Genomic DNA, 20,888 nt, shown 5'->3' with positions numbered 1-20,888 from the left:
TTATGCCAAAAATCATCAGGATATTAAGCAAAGATCATGTTCAATGAAGATATTTTGTAAATGTCCTACCGTAAATATAATGAATGCATATAGTGTGTATAGCACCCTCAGATTTTCAAATAGTCATATCTCGGCCAAATATTGTAATTTCCTAACAAACCATACATCAATGGAAAGCTTTTTATTCAGCTTTCATGTGATGTATGAATCTCAATTGTGGTTCAGGGTCACATACGTATATGAATGACCGTAATGTGCTACCAGCCACCAAGTGCACTTAAAGGTGCAGTGTGTGATTTCAGTGGCACCTAGTGGTGAGGTTGCGAATTGCACCCAACAGAAGTTAAGGTGGCCGACAGGAAGTGATGTCGTCGTCTGAGACAGCAGAGAGTAGCCAGTTCAGCAATGAGGTTTCTTTACAAAGATTAATTAAGAAATTAAGTTTACTTTATTATTCAGTAAAACGATGTTATTGCGAATATTATTGTTACTCGTTCATCATTGTGTCAGTGTTTTATTCGCTGACTTTAGCAGCTTCTTATCATGAAGAACAACATAGTGACGAAACGCGTTTGTCTGTTCAGGGCCACCGTAGAAACATGTCCATGTAAGAGGACCCGCGGTGTGTGTAGAAAGAAACGGCTCATTCTAAGCTAATAAAAACATAACGGTTCATTATATAAGGTGTTTATACACCACTGAAAACATAGTTATGTATATGATCTTGCATTTCTGTCTACAGATCCTCCTAAATATCACACAATGCACCTTTAAAATTCCAATAGGAGTCAACATTTCAAGAGGACCAGTAATCTTCTTTTATTTGAAGTACAATTACTTTGGTTCGCAACCAAATTCAGCAAACCACCAAATGAATATGTTATTTTGAATATCTACATTGATCAATGGAATCATGAGGCGGTGAATGCATTTTACATTTATCCAGGAACTGGATTAAACCCCAATCCTGGTGACATTACATGGTTGAGAGACGACTGAACAACCTTTTCATGGGATCTGATGACAGAAGTATCAAGTTATGTGGGACAAACCTCTTAAAGGGACAGTTCACCCAAAAATTAAAGACTAAAAAAATTACTCAACCTTATGACCTTATTGCTCAACCTTACTCAACCTTATGAACCTTATTGCTTCAAACCTGTATGACTTTCTTTCTTCTGTGAGACAAACATTCTGTCAGTAACATTCACAAAGCGTTCGTTCAATGTCATCTGGTTTTTAATAATGTTCTCAAAACTTGCCTTGCCTAAAGTTTTTTAAATGTTCCGACTTCAGAACATTCCGAGAAACATTCAAAAGTAACATTCCCATAATGTTTGAACTTGAAACGATGATGGGATGGAATGTTCTCTTTAATGATCGCAATTAAACTTTTTTTTTTTTTTTTTTTTTACATTTAAAAATCTGGTTGTTTTTGTCTTTTGTCTGAAACACAGTTCAGGAAATCATCTATCAATCTAGGGTTTGGAGACAAGAACAGGTTCTTATTCAGAACTGGTTTCATAAAAACTAAACCTAAACTAAAATAAATAATAATAAAAATAATATAAATAAACAAATAAATAAAATTATGTAATTTTTTATGCACTACCTTTGGGATACTTTTATAGAATTGGTGTTTGCTTTTTGAGGCTTGAACGCCTCATTCATTATAACTGAATGGAAATGAGCAACCGGCACATTATTCAAAATATCATCTTTTGCGTTCAGCAGAAGAAAGAAAGTCATTCAGTTTTGAAATGACACAAGAGTGAGTAAATGATGACATGGAATGATTCTTTGCTTATTTTTACTTTTGGGTGAAATGTTCCTTTAAGGCAAAAGACGCAGTTTTACACTTAATGCATCTTGTGCAGTGTTTCCCACATTTTACAGCAATATAAACCAGTAATGCCTCCACCGCCAACTATATCTTTGTTAAACAAAACAAAAGATGTCTAAATCCATCGACACAGTGCCCCGAGTTCATAGTCAGTTACTCGTACTACATACATTTTATGCATACTGTTTCTAATGCACTGATATGTGCATTGTAGAATTGAAAAACATTAAACATTTTGCATATATTCAACTTTAAGACCTGCACATGATCAGAAACTTGATGGGCGTTCAATACTGAACACACAATGCCTAAGCCAGACTCTATCCTGTGAACAAAACTTAAACGCAAAGTGTTTATTAATACAAGTAAAGTCATTTGCAAAATATGAAGCAGCTGCTAGCCAAATACATAGATGAAATACATTTCTATTGTCAAAATTTGAATACAACTTTCACTATTACTTGAAATGAATCGAAACCTCGGGATATTTTCGTCTGCAAAAGCGTAAGTAACCCCAGAGTAACCCCGTTACACTACAGGTGAAATACACACTTGATCATTAGAGTGATTGGAGAGTTGGACGAGGACAGGAACCCTGACACACACATGAGAAGCAGAACAAACAGACGAGCTGACATCTGAACCGGTGCGAACGGAGGAATAAAATCATGGTGAGCGCTCAAACCAGCGGTAAAGTGAAAGCAGGTTACCTTTGGTCTGGTTGTTCTCCATATTTCCATCCTGCATTTTACCTAAGATGAAGGCATCCACACACACACACACACACACACACACAGGACAAAAATAACAGAAAGCAGATGATAAAACATTCATCACATGGACATTACAGTGAAATCAAATTAAAAAAGGAAGACAGAGAATGAGTAATTATCAACATCATTGTGAGTCACATACATAACACAGAATCGTTTTATAATGAAGTTTTGAAGTGTATTATGGCTTTATATCAGATGCAGCATAAGCTACCATCCACATATAGATGTTGAATAATAAATGACTAGCATGTGTTTAGATGCACTGCGTTGATATATGAAGTATATGCAGTATGTGTGTTTGTTATAACAAAAATGGATGTTCTGTTGTGTGTTTTCATGTCATTTTGACTAGTGCCATGGAATATCTAATATGTATACATCGTATTATCTTGGTTTGTCACTATGATTTGTCATAAAAAGGAGGAATTGGGAAGTAGTCGTTCAGAAGATATTCCATGGAGGATAAATGGAAGAGAAATACTCAACACAATGAAGGACTAGAGAAACAGCACGACTCTACTGGACATGCGGGAAGAAGAACTGCTACAGAACAGCCATGCAACACACCGGGGGAACGGGAATAGCCAAAACATTCAAAACGGATTTATCCCATCACATAAATACATGTGCAACTACAGTACATGGGTACTTTAGTGTGGGAACGTTTGTCTGAAACACAGGCGAAATGTTCAGGAAATAATCAATCAATCTATTCAGAGCTGGTTTCATAAAAACTAAAACTGAAATAATAAAAGAAAATAAAAAACAATAATAAAAAAATTTTTAATAAAAAAATATTTATTATTTAAAAAATTAACATACCAAAAGCATAAAATTATTATTATTATTTTTTTTATGATAAAAAAAATAATAATAATTAACATAGCAAAAGCAAATACATTTCCTATCGATTGCTTTGAAGAAAAGTAATTTGTATTTATTGTATTGCGGAATTTAACTTAACTCAACAAGTTCGAAATATAACCTTTTACTAATTGATATGTGTGTGTGTGTGTTGGAATATTTACACACATGGATATTGTATGTATCTGTTACTGTAAAAATACTGTAGTACACTACGGTTCGAACATTTGGGGGCGGGAAAATTCTTTCATATTTTTTAAATAAGTCTCTTCTGCTCACCAAGGCTGCATTTTTGATCAAAAATACAGCAAAATATTGAAATATTATTTCAATTTAAAATTGTTGTTTTCTATGTGAATATATAGTAAAGTGTAATTTATTCCAATGATGGCAAAGCTGAATTCTCAACATCATTACTCCAGTCTTCAGTGTCACATGATCCTTCAGAAATCACTCTAATATGATGATCTGACGCTCAAGAAACATTTATGATTATTATCAGTGTTGAAAACAGTTGTGCTGCTGCAGATTTTTCCGTCATACGTTATTTTTCAGGATTCTTTAAAGAATAGCAAGTTCAAAAGAACAGCATTTATTTGAAATAGAATCATTTTCTAACATTATAAATGTCTTTACTGTCACTTTTGATTAATTTAATGCATCCTGGCTCAATAAAACTATACATTTATTTTGAAAAAAGAAACAATCAACAGTACTATATGCGTCCTACAGTTTAACAGTTAAATACTAATGGGATATTGTTAAGGAATCACAAATTTAAATTATATTTCGCATCAAATACGCTCCTATCATAAATTGTATTCCAACACACCAAAGACACTACACAACACGTCATGATTTTCTTTCCGAAATGTAAATCTACCCACTAAAACTAAATCAGTTGCAATGCAATACTTATTTAGCTTATGCTTAAGTTCCGGTTATAGTCATGTGGCCTATTTCAACCAATGGGACGATCCACATTGTGAATCTGCTGTTGGCATACGTAGGAATAAAGGAACGAAAAGGGTAGAAGAGGGAAGAGAACAATAAAGGAGTTATCGATCAGAGGGTTCATGCACTGAGAGGACAGGAGAGGGAGATCAACGTCTTGTCCAAATACCCACACTCGCGGTCTTTGCTCTTGAACACTCGTCTACTTGCATGACGTATTTCCTCTGTTCACATAGGCAAGTGTGTTTAGAACTTTTGATTACTCGATGGGACACACTTATAGTCTTGCAAAAAATGCAAGTGCTTACAGAGCTTTTATTTATTACATTTTCGATACTTTGCATTTTAAAATAAACTTCTATATGTCTGTTCAGTAGTCGCTATATATCTAACAGAAGACACACATTTATTATGGTGCTTCTAATTAAGTGATAAAAACAGTTGCAAATGTTGTACAAAATAGGCCTACACATTCCATACTCATCTTTGCACCAATAAAATGTGCAACACTTTATGATTTTACTACCAAATTATACGTACTAGTTCGTTTAAATAAAAAATAAAAAATGTTTTCCTCAACATGTCGCGAATTCGGGGCACATGAGTTCCTGAACATAATGCATGATGGGATACGCGTAGCCTCAAATGCGTTTAGATAGTGTGGGTTTAGTGTGCATTAAGGGCGCGCGCTCTCAAGTGGCCAAGACCGCAAGTGTGGGTATTCGGACAAGGCAATAGACAACTGGAGAAGGAGAGGCGGAGCCAGTGAGTGACGGACAGCGAAGGCCTGCTCAACCTACCATTGACTAGGCTGGTATTACCAGGGGCATTTGCGCTTGCCGCACCATCGGTAGCTATAGTCGCGATGGGGTGTGAGGAGGGATGCGAGCAGTCTAGCCGTAATAATGAACAAAAGTAGCATGGTTATCACCATTAGTACTCTCTCAATACACTGCTTTTAACAGAAAGGTGACTTTGAAAGAATGACATCGATGGGAAAACACACTGCAACATAAGACAGGTTACACATAATATGGCAGACAAAAAGTCGAGGCACAAAACTACACAATGATCAATGGCACAAAACTCTAGAGTTCCAACTGCTATTTACACAACCAATCACGGGAAGAACAGGTGATTCAAAAAAATAAATAAAACAACCAAATTAAAAGCATGCTAAAAAAAATCAAACCCAAGTGCTTCAAATACAACAGTAGGGTGTCAGATTACGAGGCTACGAAACCGTGATCAATCTGATATCGTCAATCTATCCGGCCTTGAGGGAATCACCCGTCCATCACAACCTCCCGATCGTCATCTAAGCGGGATCATGGATGAAATGCATTTCTTTGAATACTTAAAAAGAGCTTCTTTTTAAGTGAAAGATCACGGTTGCTAAAGCAGGGTTCGGGAGGGAAGAGCAGGTTTAGTGGGGTAATAAATGAATGTATCCTCGGGTACAGAGATGTATACTGTACCTGCCAGCTGATGGCCGTCCTCCAGAGCCTGACCTGTGGCAGTTTGCAGAATAACAAACACATAAGCCTTATGCTGAGAAACAGCACATGCTACCCAACCAGAAAAAGCACTTGGAAGTAGCCACTGTGTGCACACGAAAAAACAACAGGGGCACGTTTTACCCATATTGAGGGGAAAAGAGCTGCACGTTTTGATTAAGACTTTATCTGCTGATCAGCATGTGGGTGATTGACAGGGTGCTGCTGGAGTCCAATGGTAACAGCACACGTGATTCGAGATATATCAAACCTGTGGAATGAGTCACGCATCGCACTTTAAAGGGGTCATGAACTGAGAAATAATTGACATTTAAGAGGTCATCATACTATAAGAATATTCTGTAAGTTTCAGATCTACAAACTTCCTTGTTAGTCCAAAAACAGCTTTTATTGAAACCGAGCCCAGAGAACGACTCGTTGCGTAAAGACCGCCTCTGCAGATCAACGCAACTTTGGCCCCGCCCACTGGCGAGTTAGTGAGATGACGAGCGATACAGGATCACTGACTGGACTAAAAATAATATTACCGTATTTTCCGCACTATAAGGCGCACTTAAAAGCCTTTAATTTTCTCAAAAAACAACAGTGTGCCTCATAATCCGGAGCGCCTTATATATGGATCAATTGGTTAATAACGCTCCGCGTTATTAAATTCGCCCGCGAACTCGCGCTCGTGTCCATCTTATGCCCGCTCTGTCACACGGCCACTTCAACCTCGTATAAATCAGGTTATGTGTGTAAGTCACGAGCTCTCACTCTTACTAACAGACACACGAACAGACACACTGTCCTCGGCGCTGCTCCCGCGTCACAGAATGTTCATAAAGCGCTCCCCGTTCACAGTAACCGGGTCGTCTCATTCAAAACAGCCAGCTGTTGCTGTCAGCGAGCCGCCGCACATGAATACTCATGAGTCAGGCTGCGAATGTAATGGTGTGTTCACACCGAACGCGAATAGAGCGTCAAATACGCGTCTATCGCGTCTAATTAGACGCTTGAACATTCGCTCGAGTTAAAACTTGCGCGGAAGACATTCGCAGCAAACGCGTCGCCCCAATTCGCGTCATTCGCAACGCCGGGCGCGAATGATGCGTCTATTCGCGTCTTTGCATTGACTTTGTATGTAATCCACTCGCGCAAATAATTAAATTCGCGTTCGGTGTGAACACACCATAAGTTACGTGCCCGCCCCAGCGCGCTCACGCTTACTAATAAACGCCTCGCCTCTGGCGCCGCGCACTCGCTACATTCCCTTTAGCACATCTAGTGGATGCATAACGCAAACCCAGTCAAGCGTTTGACTGCAGTATCTTATGCGCCTTATATTCCGGTGCGCCCTATATATGAAAAATGTTCTAAAATAGGTCATTCATTGAAGGTGCGCCTTATAATCCGGTGCGCCTTATAGTGCGGAAAATACGGTACCATCCATAGGATCCTAATGTTGGGAATGTGGTTATTTTATTTATTTTCAACAATGTGAATGTCTCAGTTGAGCATTATTTGTTTGTTCACTGTCGATTATTTGGCAAATCAGTCACAATTTCGGCGCAGGCTTTGCGAATAGACTTTTATGACATGGACTCGACAATAATGCATGTAGCATTAGCATCATGGAGTCCATGAAATTGTGACTGATTTGCCGAAGAATCGACGGTGAACAAACAAATAATGCTCAACTGAGACATTCGCAGTAACCGTGTTCATTCTAATGCCTGATCTGTGACCAGTGATTTCTTAATATATAATGATTCTTTAGATGATTTGTGTCTATGTGCCAGTAAATCAAACCAGTGAGTGACTTAATGGTCATCTTCACATTTTGTTTTCTCTTAGCAGAATGAAAGTGTGATTTAAACTCTGATTAAATTATACAGAAAGGGATCAGAGAACGCTCCCTTTGCAATCACTGTTGAGCTGTCAGTCAAACACCACGAGTTTATCAGTGACTGAGTTCTGGACTCTCGCCAAAACTCCTGTTATAGCAAAGTCTGGTTATAATCAATAAATCTCTTTTTTACATTTTGTTTGCACTGTTAGTTATAATGAAAACATTTATTAAGGAGTTGCAAAGATGAGATCACTGCATTCATACACTTAACATGTCTGTGAACGGCTACATGCTCATAACTGCAACCTTTCGTGCCACAATCTAAATATAATGCTATAGCTCTGAATATAATGCTATAATCAACACGTTCACGATTAGTTAACCTTGAGAGCTGTAATAGTAAAAATGTGCTAAAAGTTATCAAGAGAGTTCCACATGTGATACTTAGAGATGTTAGAGATCTTAGCCAATCACAGCAGTGGGCGTTTCCACTGAAGTCTCACAGCCAATCACAGCAGTGGGCGTTTCACTGAAGTTTTACAGCCAATCACAGCAGTGGGCGTTTACATTGAAGTCTCACAGCCAATCACAGCAGTGGGCGTTTAGACTGACGTCTCACAGCCAATCACAGCAGTGGGCGTTTCACTGAAGTCTCACAGCCAATCACAGCAGTGGGCGTTTCACTGAAGTTTTACAGCCAATCACAGCAGTGGGCATTTACATTGAAGTCTCACAGCCAATCACAGCAGTGGGCATTTAGACTGACGTCTCACAGCCAATCACAGCAGTGGGCGTTTCACTGAAGTCTCACAACCAATCACAGCAGTGGGCGTTTCACTGAAGTTTTACAGCCAATCACAGCAGTGGGCGTAGGGCTGGGCGGTATGGACCAAAAGTCATATCCCGATATATTTAGGCTGAATATCGATATACGATATATATCCCGATATTTTTTGCAAAGTGAGAGCAAATGTTCAGTCAAAGCCAAATATGACGTCACAAGTAGCCTAGTTTTATTGAAACTGGCTATTTCAGTGAACAGGTGCAAAATCAAATGAATACATAAACATGTTTCTTCACCTGGTTCATAATTAAATGCTCAGCAGTTCAAATAACAATAAAATGTAAACATAAATACTGTATAACAACAGGAGTACTTTTTTTTTTTTTTTTTTGATCAAAGCTCCACAAGGTGGCTGCGGAAAAAAGAAGTTTGCAGTGAGCTTTGTTTCGGGGCTGGAGCTTTTTCGCAGTGTTTCCTCTTGGATTTTTTCCAGTTGTGGTGGCAGTGATATTCCCATTGACCACGCCCCCTTGCCCCAGGTGTTTAAACCTTTCCTAAGTATTATAATATGAAAGACTCCAATTTAGAGCGGCAAATCGATTATGCGCATCCCGTGCGCAAAATGATGCACTTGAAGCAACGCGAAGTCACAGCGCGCAGCGCTTCACATTTGCACAAAGGAAAGGAATATGATTTAGAAAGCGCTATAAACTCCAGCAAGATAAAGTCATTTTATGCAAACTAGACATTTATCTACAAATAAAGTATAATAGTGGAAACATTGATCTTGAAGAGAGTATCGTCGTGTTACTGTCGTTACCGAACGCGACGCGCTGCTTGAATGCTGAATGGAGAACTTAAATATTATTTTTTACCTCACATTATGCTATCGAATGACTTTAGAAGTCTTGGAATATAGTGCACGAAAACATTATGGTGCTTTACAATGATTTTTTATGCCTTTAGTGGGGCTTAACAATAACACAATAGTGTGCATAATATCGGACTTCACTGAGAAGCTGCAGCCGCTGCGGGATGATGTTTGGTGTGGCGGCCCACCACGGCAGAATGAATGTAGCGGAAACACCGTTTCGGGTTGTCGATGGCTTGCGGATGGGGCTTCTGCAGCGCGCAGCTTCACGCGCGGGGAGCAGTGCAGAGAGCTCCAGTGTTGTACCGAATTTCGACCCCCGCCAAATTATTACCCCCCTAGCATTGGTAGGTTTAGGATTAGTTGTGGGGGAGGGGTTAGGATTAGGGGCGGGGTTGGGATTAGGAAATCAGGTACTGACTTCAACGAGGGGGGTAATAATTTGGCAGGGGTTCGAAATTCGGCGCAACACCGGTCAGCAGCTTGCTTGGAGCAAGGATCACAGCGCATATTTGAACTATATCGATATATGCGATATGGTCTAATTCCATATCGCATTCAAAAATATATCGATATATTTTTTTATATCGATATATCGCCCAGCCCTAAGTGGGCGTTTACATTGAAGTCTCACAGCCAATCACAGCAGTGGGCGTATACACTGACGTCTCACAGCCAATCACAGCAGTGGGCGTTTACACTGAAGTCTCACAACCAATCACAGCAGTGGGCGTTTACACTGAAGTCTCACAGCCAATCACAGCAGTGGGCGTTTACACTGAAGTCTTACAGCCAATCACAGCAGTGGGCGTTTACACTGAAGTCTCACAGCAGACACGCCCCTTCAAACAGAGCGTTCAAATCAGAGGCTTATATCAGGGTAGGAAAAATGTCTTTTATGTCTAATTCATGACCATTTTTGATGTGAAAGCCAGGAAACATTATAAAATAAAAAAGATAAGGCAGTTCATGACCCCTTTAATACTTTGGGTTAAAGGTTTGTTCAAACCATGAAATACGAGCAATAGTAAATACACGACTGGGCAGAAGTTTGGAAAAAATCGTAAATATTCCAAACAGGGAGAGTTTTGTCAATTATAAACAAAGTTTTCAATTTTAGTGTGCTTTATAATGTTCTTTTCCCGCAGTGTCCTGTTTTTTTTTTGAGGTTTTCAAAGATCTGCTGATATAAGAAAAGGGTTTATGCAATAATAACAACATTAACTGGCAGGAATGAATGTTGATCCCCGTACAGAAGTGTTGGTGTAATGCAGCTCTGCTGAAGTTCTGTCAGGCTGAGCTTTAGTTACGCACCTTTCTTCTCTTTTTTCTCCTCCTCCTCTCCCCCAGCACCGAGTAAAGTGAAGATGATCCCGGTCTGAGAGTTCACCCCGACAGCCATGACCACCATCCGACCCGAGCCCTCCATCACGTGTGTGCCTGGGGATTCAGTTAACGGCGCGGTAAGTCATGGAGCAACTGTAAGTAATAGCAGGCCTGACGCTCTCACCTCAGCACAACTGACACAATGTGTGATCTCATAGATGACTGCTGTCTGATAGCACACACACACACACACACACCTGACTGTAGAGGTGATAACTGACTCATTCATCAAAGCTAATTAATAGAGTTTATGCTGTCAAATGTACCATCAGTCTCAAACACAGTACTTGCTTGTCATTATTGTCCTTTATAATTTAAAATTGTAGAATCAAAGTACATTAAAAGAGTGCATGACAATAAATGATGTAGTTGGCACTGAATAGAGTAACTAATAAATATGTTTAAATTATTACATTTTTTGTAATTATTATTATTATTTAATTATTAATCATTATTTTACTACAAGGTCGGATTGTTCGGTTATTGGTCGGTTATTGTTAGTTCATGTAAACTAATTTAGTTAACTCATTTTAACAAATTAAACCTTAACATGAAGCTATGGTTTCTAATTTAAACACATCAAATAACAGATTTCCATCTGTCCCATCTTTTCCTGCATCAAACAAACAAAATCTTGCAATGTTTTCATTCTGACATAATCTGTTGGATTGATATTCAACTCACTATTTTGTTAATTAATAATTTTTAACTGGCACACATTTTGCACACAACATTGCAACCACATTCCTCAAAATAATGACATCAAAGTAGTGGCATTTGTGGGTCCTTTCTACAGAATGATTGGAAAATAAGAAAGTTATATAACATTTAACACTTTCTAAAGGTTAAGCATCTCCTTTCAATGACTAATTGTTACAAAAAGTAAAAAAATTTAAGCCTATTTGTGGGAAGAGCCACTTATATTTTTTGCCTGTGTCGATCGATTTGACTTTTTCTGATGACTTGGATGTCGAACTTCAATATTTATTACGGGTGAAAGAGCACAACAAAGTGAACGCTGTGAAAGTAAAATATAGTAGTAAAGAGGGATTCACCGGAGAGAAGCATGGGGTCTTTATCTGCAGCTTTGCGCACGTGGTCGGATTCTCCCGTCAGAGAACTCTCATCGATCTTCAGATCGTTGCCTTGTATCAAGACCCCGTCCGCCGGGAGCAGGTCGCCTGAACACAGTAATGGTGTACATGTAGTAGAATTCTTAAGAACAAAAATAAAAAAAAACATGCCTCACCAAACCACACCTAACAAAAGCAACCACACAAAAAAAGGTCACGCGTGTTCATAAAATGTAGGGAAGGGTGAAAAATTCCATCTCATTTTCTCCTCCAACTTCAAAATCGTCCGACATCGTTGGTTTACCTTTTTTTTTTCTTTTTTTTTATAGGGTTAGGCTTTTGACTTAGTCTTTGCACGTTGGCTTTGTAAACACTAGGTCTGCACTTCCGCCTACGTCACGCTTGACCTTTCAACGTGATCACGTAATGTACGAGCATTTGTGGTTAAAAAGTATATAAATGTTTATTTTGTTATAAATGTCCGCTGGTTTGTCTAGATAAGACTCTTATTCCTCGGGCTGGGATCGTGTCGAGAGTTTGAAGCTGCACTGAAACTCACATCTGGACCTTCAGCCCGTTGGACCCCATTGAAGTCATTATATGGAAAAACATCCTGGAATGTTTCCCTCAAAAACCTTCATTTCTTTTCGACTGAAGAAAGAAAGACATGAACATCTTGGATGGCGTGGGGGAGAGTAAATTATCAGGCCGTGACGTATTTTTATTCTGGAGTGAACTACTCCTTTAAAAGTTCAGCACTCATTATGGTGCACTATGTTTAAAAAAACCATGATATTCAAAGTAACTTATATCAAGTCTCCAGCTTAACTTGTTAAATCCAACGGTCAAGAGCACAACAGGGACAAAACTGTTTCTGAACACAGGCAGCCACTCAGCAATGGAGCATATTTCAAAATCTAATCTCCAAAAGCTCTTCTTAGTGCCTTTGTGTTCCTTCCAACAATTCCTTCAGTTTCTCCAAACAACAAGTCTGGATCAATATGGCTGTCTCCAAAGATTTCCAAAGTTGATCCTCTAAGATGGCACATGTCAAGCATTTCACAACAGAATCTCTCTCCAATTTTTCTGAGTTTACAGCCCTAACTAAGTCAAAACCAAAATGACAAGAATAGCAGTATGTTGTGCAACAATAGGCAACACTATATTGTAGGTGTTCCCCAGGGTTCGGTATTGGGCCCTTCTGTTGTTTTTTATATATCAACAAGTGTTTTTTCGTTCAGAGATAATTTTGCTTTCATTTTTCATCTTTGCAATGCATCATATCATCTCCCACACATATTAAAAAAATAAGCTACTGCTAACCACCACTGTACTAGTCAAGAAGATGGAGCCCTTTTTCCCGCTTGCCAAACGCTCTCACCCACAGGATCCCTCCATCACTGTCAACACATGCATTATCCGCCTCCCACTCGATCAGGAGATCCGAAATAACACCCAGAACCCCTCCAACACTGCAGAACCAGCACAGCACTAGTCTGATAACATCTCCGGAGAATCCAGTGCTGATCAGCTTGACCAACTCTCATAATCAAACTGTGAATTAATGACACAGATCAGTCTCGCTTCATCGCACAGCGATGCTGTCTGGTCATGCTTTAAAGCGCTCTTGATAACGCTCCACTTCATTAATAGATTTCAGATTATATATGGCTGAACCTTCAATTAGAAATCTTGAATTTCATCTATGTTAATACATTTATACATTTATACATTGACACATGTCCATGGATTTATTTTAATCGAGATTTAAGGATAACATGCATATGGATGTGTATATTGTAGATTAACTTTACCTTTATGTGTTCAATAATTCATTTTTAATGGTTCTATAGTGTGAAATATTAATTGTAGTACATATATTCCATATACTGTTGTCTCTTAATTAATATGTGTTCATAAAAGTGGCATGAATGATAATCATTAAAGAATGAGCTCAATACTGTTTCAAATCGTGTTAGATGGAGTTTAGCATGTCACACTGTGGGAAATGTCAAGTTCTGAAAAATATTAAATGTCAAACTCATTATTTATTACTTATTACATTATTAACTGTAAAAAAAAAAACATTAATTTGTCCACAAACACTATGTTAAGTACCACACACTCAAAGCAACCGAACGTAACATAGTGTTTTGCAACTGATTTGGTATTTGTAAATAGTTACGTTCGGTTGCTTTGAGTGTGTGGTACGTCACAACTATTTACAAATACCAAATCATTTGCGATTTAACAAAGTGATGAAAATAAAATCCCCCCGATTGTAACACTGGGGAAATTAAAAAGTCTGAATAATGGGCAAGCACAAAATCCAAATTTAACCTTTGAACTCAAGTAATTAGAGATGCACTATAAAAAAAAATCAAAGATGCCCCTAATATGTCCTTATAATCTAGAATCAATCTTTTATTTTATTTTTCAAAATCCCCCTAGAAGACAGAAACGTTCCCCTAATTGAAGAATCACCGCATATACTCTACTCTGTTATTTCTCAGTCTCGAGATAGTTTTATCATGTTAATTGATATGACAATGTTAGCGGATCATTCCATGTCAAATCAAGCAGAGGTTCTCGACTCAAACATTTAAAGACATTAACAGTGATGAAAGCCAAAATATTAAATGCCATGGATGAATATTTATTGAGTAATCCCCTATTTTGTAGAGGGGGTTCAAAAAGATAATCGTCACCTGAGATTTGGAGTCAAATTACAGGAGCGTAAAAATAACTTCAGAAAGATGGCAGCATCATTATATTATTTCTACACACAGATAGGAAGGTCTGTTAGTAAATGATGTTGACTTTAGCAATACTTGTTGCGTTATATGCCAATGGCGACAGATCGTTGGGGAGAAGCACATTTTTTTTTGTTTTTTTTTACTTAACATGCCTGTTACTCGAAAAGTAATACACATATTTCACTATATTTTTAGTTTCTAGTTCTTAAAATGTTCTTTTGGTCTCTTAATTTTAAGCCTCTATATGGTTAAACCCCAGAGATATAGGGATCTCAATGCGGCTTCATGAGTAAATTGTTAAATTGTACACATTTTCAGTGGTCAAAAACGTCTCGGTTACGTATGTAACCCTAGTTCCCTGATAGGGAACGAGACGCTGCGTCAAACGCTGTGGGAACGCCCCTGCGTTGTGCGTCATGAAGCACGTATGGAATCAGCCCAATGGAGAGACGGAACGTCATAGGCGGGTGACGTCATCGACCAGGAAACTATAAAGCACCCCAAAAACACAAGCGCATCAGCTTCTGATAGGCCTGAAGGAGCGCTTAACGGGAATGCCGGGAGTATGGCAGAACGACGCAGCGTCTCGTTCCCTATCAGGGAACTAGGGTTACATACGTAACCGAGACGTTCCCTTTCAAGGGAACTTCGAGCTGCGTCAAACGCTGTGGGAACGCGAATACCCACGTCGCCATAGGAGCAAGTGACCGTCATGTGAGATCTAGCGCACAGCGGACGAGAGCACCTGCACAGTGAAGACCATCCAGTCGCATCACAAACCTCACTCAGGGAAACTCCTGACAATAAAGCTTTGGATGCAGCCATACTCCTAGTAGAGCGGGCTCGTACAGCCAAAGGTGAAGGCTGACCAGCCGACTCATAAGCAAGTGAGATAGCCTCGACCACCCACTTGCTCATTCTCTAATTAGACGCAGGACACCCTTTCCTGGGTGGCCCGAAACATACAAATAAATGTTCTGATTTCCTCCACAGGGCAGCTCTGTGGACATAAGCGTCTAACGCCCTCACTGGGCAGAGCAAATTAAGTTTCTCCTGGTCTGACGACAGAAATGGAGGAGGACAGAAAGCCTGCAGAACTGTAGGTCTAACAACATTAGTAGGGACCTTAGGAACATAACCTGGCCTAGGGTATAGAAAAGCCTTAACCATACCAGGCGAAAATTCCAGGCACGAACTGCTGGCCTCAGCCTCAAAGTGCCACGAAGGAAACGAGTTATAAGCGGGTGTCTCCCAAGAGAAACTCCACTGAAAGGGACGTGGTAAGCAGCCAGTGCCGCCACATACACCTTTAGTGTGGAGGGGGATAACCCTGTGGAGAAACGCTCCTGCAGGAATTCCAGCACTGCACCCACTGGGCAGTTAACTGGGTCCTACAGGTGTTCTCCATACCAAGAAGTGAAAAGTTTTCACTTCAAAGGCATATAGCTTCCTCGTGGATGGAGCTCTGGAGTGAAGGATGGTCTCAACAACCTCGGTTGAGAGACCGGAATCTAAGAGCTGGGCCCCCTCAGAGGCCAAGCCCACAGTTTCCATAACTCTGGGCGGGGGTGAAATATCATGCCGCCCGCCTGAGAGAGTAGATCCCTCCTGACCGGGAGCTCCAAAGGAGAGCCGTCCAGGAGAGAAACTAGGTCCGCAAACCATACTCGGGCCGGCCAGAACGGGGCTACTAATAGTAGGCTGACCCCGTCCCGGCGAACCCTCTCCAGAACTCCTGGTAGCAGAGCAATCGGGGGAAAAGCGTACAGACGTGACCTCGGCCACGGCTGCACATAGCGTCCAACCCCAGAGGGGCTGGATGAATGATGGAGAACCACAGACGACAGTGCGATATCTCCTTGGAAGCGAATAGGTCCGCCTCGGCGCGACCGAAACTCAACCAAAGGAGCTCCACCACCTCGGGGTGGAGTCTCCATTCCCCCGGCCTCGGCCCCTGCCTCGACAGAGAGTCCGCTACCACATTCAAATACCCAGGAAGATACATTGCTCTCAGTGATAGTAACTTCCCTAGGGACCACAGGAGGACCTGACGGGCCAACTTGTAAAGCCGGCGAGAGCGCAGGCCCCCCTGACGATTTAAATAAGAGACCACCGACGTGTTGTCTGACTGAACTAGCACATGATGACCTCTCAGGTCTGCTAGGAAGTGTTTCAGAGCCTGAAACACTGCCAACATCTCTAGACAATTTATATGCCGTGATAGATGATGGTCCTGCCACAGACCTTGGGCTGGACGACCACTCATGACCGCCCCCCACCCTGTGAGGGAAGCATCCATCGTTAGCTTTACGCGACGACAAAGAGCCCCCAGCACAGGATCTTTGGATAGGAACCAAGTTTCTTTCCACAAGACCAGAGCACGAAGGCAGCGCCGCGTGACTTTGATCGTGCGGAGTGGACTTCCCCTCGGGGAGAATCCCTTGGTCCTGGGCCACCACCGCAGCGGTCTCATGTACAACAGGCCAAGGTATAACGTTGGACACTGCTGCCATCAAACCCAACAGTTTCTGAAACTGCTTTACAGTGAGTAGCTGGCCTAGCTTTACTGTTTCAAGGCTGAAGAATCGAAGCGATGCGGGTGACCTAATCCCAAACAACGCCCAGAAAAGTGGTCTCCAGGGAAGGAGATAAACACTTTTCTTCGCGTTCAGCCTCAACCCCAACTTCCTGATATGCGCGAAGACGACATCTCGATGTCGAACCGCCATCTGCTCCATAAAGTACGGGGAGATAGCTAGACCGAACGGAAGAACCCTATATTGGAATGCCTCGCCCCCGAAGGCAAACCTCAGGAACTTCCTGTGTTGTGGAAGTACGGAAATGTGGAAGTAAGCGTCCTTTAGATCTATCGTGACAAACCAGCCCTCGGACCTGATTTGTGACACGACCTGCTTGATAGTGAGCATCTGAATTGAGCTTCCCTACCGAGCGATTTTATAGGCGCAAATCTAAAATTGGACGCAACCCCCCATCCTACTTTGGAACGATGAAATATCGGTTGTAATAACCTAGCTCCAAACTGGGAGGAGGAACCCGTTCTATAGCCCCCTTTTGAAGGAGCATTTTCACCTCTTGTTCCATTACCAGAGCCTGCTCGGGGCCCACACTATGGGCAGAACCCCTCTGAGTTTCGGTGGACGACACCTAAATTGGATCGCATAACCTCTTACTACTGTCTGCAGGACCCACTGAGATATTATTGGAAGGCTTTTCCACTCTGCCAAACAAATTCTACTAAGGGTACCAGTCTCTCGAGACTGGTCTCTGGTGTAATTTGAGCAGCAAACACAGCGCCCTGTAACGGCGCACCGGCAGGGAACAACTGGTTTGACCGCTCTGAGACCCTCCTCAGAGGGAGCGAGCGTCCCTCGGGAAAGCACTCGCTGGGACCGTCTACGCCCCGGCATGAAGGCGGGGTTGGCAGAACGGGCCCCTGAGGGCACCGAGGAAGAATGGGCACCGTAAAAAGAGGTGAACACCTTTCTCCCTCGATGGGGACCACCCTCAGTGTCAGAGGCAGCGAGCGTCCCTCGGGAAAGCGCTCGCCAGGACCGTCTGCGCCCCGGCATGAAGGCGGGGTTGGCAGAACGGGCCCCTGAGGGCACCGAGGAAGAATGGGCACCGTAAAAAGAGGTGAACACCTTTCTCCCTCGATGGGGACCACCCTCAGTGTCAGAGGCGGCGAGCGTCCCTCGGGAAAGCGCTCGCCAGGACCGTCTGCGCCCCGGCATGAAGGCGGGGTTGGCAGAACGGGCCCCTGAGGGCACCTAGGAAGAATGGGCACCGTAAAAAGAGGTGAACACCTTTCTCCTTCGGTGGGGACCGCCCTCAGCATAGCCAATATAACTGTCCTCAAACCAGTTCTATTGCTTTTTTTTTTTTTTTATTATATATATATATTTTATATATATATTATATTATATTTATTTTTCAAAAAGCTTTGGCTGAGAGTGCCGCGTCTGGTCCCACTGTCCAGCAGGGGGAGCGCGAGACGCGATACTCTGCTTTGCTGCGCCTATGCGATGAGCTCGTGAACGGCCGGGGCTGCTCCCGCCCAGCAGCCCCGTGGACGTGAACTTTTAATGGAAGAAACCTTTTAAAAGCTGCTGCCTGCTTCTTTTCTTCCTGAAATTATCAATGACAGTATTAACTAACTCACTGAATAAACCCGCAGGGGAGAGAGGATCATCTAAAAGAAAGCTTTCTCTTTCTGTTTCATGTTGGAAAAAATAATTTTACCACAAATCGGCAGCCTGACGCAGTCCTCGAACCACGTCAGTACTGCCTCCTCACTCACGCTCACGTCCTTTAGCAAATCAGCCTGGTATGCCTGCAATATAGACATTGTATGCAGACACGACGCAGCCTGACCTGCCGCCAAATACACTTTACAAAGCCGAAATATTTCATAATGGCTTGGAAGGTAATGCCGGTGCTTTGAATGACAATGCAGCCTCGGAAGAGAGATAGCTCGCAAGCGTCTCTTCTACCCGCGGCAAAGCGCCGTCTTTTCTTTTCAAAAACCTAGCCCCCGCTAAATCTGAATATGTGAATGATTGGGGGCTAAAATTATATCAGAAGCCTGCTTCTTCCATAATCTCGACACCTCAGTATGGAGATCATGAAAAAACGGCAAGCACCGGCATGGAGGTTGCACACGGGAAGGGAGAAATCTTTCACCTAACTTAGATTTAATAACAGACTCCTGCCTAGCCACTGGCCACTCAATGCTTAGTTTTGATACAGCTCGAGTGAGAACCTCCTTGAGCTCTTCGCTTTCGGGAGTGTTAGGTGGCGAGTCCTCCACATCTCCCTCGTCAATACTGCTATTTTTATCTCCTAGTTTTTATAACTAACGTTAGATAGTTGCAGTACTGGTGCCTCAGCCCGGGCGGAAGAAACCGCAGAGCGTGCTTCCAAACCGGGCTGAGACACTGGATCTAACAGGTAAAGGCAGAGATAAGGCAGAGCCCGTCTCTAACCCCGCTGAAAGATCCATTTGCGATCCCCACGATAAGCGTCGCCGCTCAGCCTCGGCAGAAGCGGGACTCGAACCGCGGGGAGCGCGCACCGAGCACTCTCCTCAAAGAGCGCCCGGCGGGAGCGGAGCGTCCATAAAGGCAGACGCTCGCAATGCTCGCAGCCAGCCCCCTCGAGAGCTGACTGGGCATAATGCACTCCCAAACAAACAACACAAAGAACGTGTGTATCCCCGCCCGTTAGATAGCGCGAGCAGGGAGGAACACACTTCTTAAATGCCGTTCGCTCGCCATAGTCTCTCATACAAAATTGTTTGTGTGGTGTAAATGTGATAACTCCTGCCTAGCAAATACTAAAGACAGACACAGTGTTTACATTCAGACAGATTCACATATAGCGCGACTGAAGGCACAGAAGCTGATGCGCTTGTGTTTTTGGGGTGCTTTATAGTTTCCTGGTCGATGACGTCACCCGCCTATGACGTTCCGTCTCTCCATTGGGCTGATTCCATACGTGCTTCATGACGCACAACGCAGGGGCGTTCCCACAGCGTTTGACGCAGCTCGAAGTTCCCTTGAAAGGGAACCAAATGTGGGTCACTTATCAAAGTCCACTAAAGTACACAGATTTAACGAATAGATCTACCAATCTGTGTGCAAAATTAATAATATAATGATGCTGCCATCTTTCTAAAGTCATTTTTACACTCCTGTTATTTGGCTCCAAATCTCAGGTGAAAATGATCACTTTGACCCCCCTGTACAAAATAGTGAATTACTCAGTAAATATTTCTCCATGCCATTTAATATTTTGGCTTCCATCACTATTAATGTTTGTCGGGCCCTTAATGTTGACGTTTGCAGGACCGTCTTACAACAAATATTGATTCTGACTATTTAAATGTTGAGCAAGCAATCTGATTGGCTGCAGAATCAGAAGAGGCCAATCAGCTTGTGTCATGCTGTAAATAATGTGACTGCTTGCTAACAGACTGCATGTAAAGGACTTATCAGGGACCTATTATAAATACAAGAGGGATAAGTATTAAAAAAAAGAAGAACTTGGGGACACATACCATACTTGATTTGTGCGATATCTCCAACGACGATGTCTGCCACGGGGAGCTGTATGACCTGGCCTCCTCGCACCACCTGGAACTTCTGCTCCTGCTCGATGCGGCTCTGTAAACCCCTGAACTGCTTCTCTTTGCTCCAGTCGTTGAAGGCCGTGAC

The 20,888-nt window shown here is 42.0% G+C and overlaps 1 protein-coding gene across 12 annotated transcripts in view; it reads right to left on the bottom strand.

The window, feature by feature from the left end:
- atp2b2 (ATPase plasma membrane Ca2+ transporting 2) overlaps nucleotides 1-20,888 on the bottom strand; it is a 241,837-nt gene that overhangs the window by 45,053 nt on the left and 175,896 nt on the right. For 8 of the 12 annotated variants that reach the window (XR_008807213.1, XM_056252537.1, XM_056252547.1 and 5 more), the window contains exons 4-9: nucleotides 20,732-20,888; nucleotides 11,882-12,007; nucleotides 10,755-10,880; nucleotides 5,916-5,948; nucleotides 5,238-5,330; nucleotides 2,554-2,595 (exon numbers count right to left, since the gene is read on the bottom strand). The exon at nucleotides 20,732-20,888 is cut by the window's right edge and continues 101 nt beyond it. Coding sequence is in view for 11 of the 12 variants with exons in the window: in XM_056252537.1 (XP_056108512.1) it covers nucleotides 2,554-2,595; nucleotides 5,238-5,330; nucleotides 5,916-5,948; nucleotides 10,755-10,880; nucleotides 11,882-12,007; nucleotides 20,732-20,888 (577 nt within the window). In the remaining variant the exon portion in view is untranslated. The remainder of the gene's footprint in view (nucleotides 1-2,553; nucleotides 2,596-5,237; nucleotides 5,331-5,915; nucleotides 5,949-10,754; nucleotides 10,881-11,881; nucleotides 12,008-20,731) is intronic. The other 4 variants (XM_056252542.1, XM_056252546.1, XM_056252540.1 and 1 more) reach the window with 3 other exon arrangements.

Source organism: Rhinichthys klamathensis, unplaced genomic scaffold (genome assembly GCF_029890125.1).
Source record: "Rhinichthys klamathensis goyatoka isolate OS25496 unplaced genomic scaffold, OSU_Roscu_1.1 h1tg000095l_1, whole genome shotgun sequence".
In the NCBI taxonomy this organism is placed as follows: Eukaryota; Metazoa; Chordata; class Actinopteri; order Cypriniformes; family Leuciscidae; genus Rhinichthys; species Rhinichthys klamathensis.
This window is presented reverse-complemented; position numbering and strand designations above follow the sequence as displayed.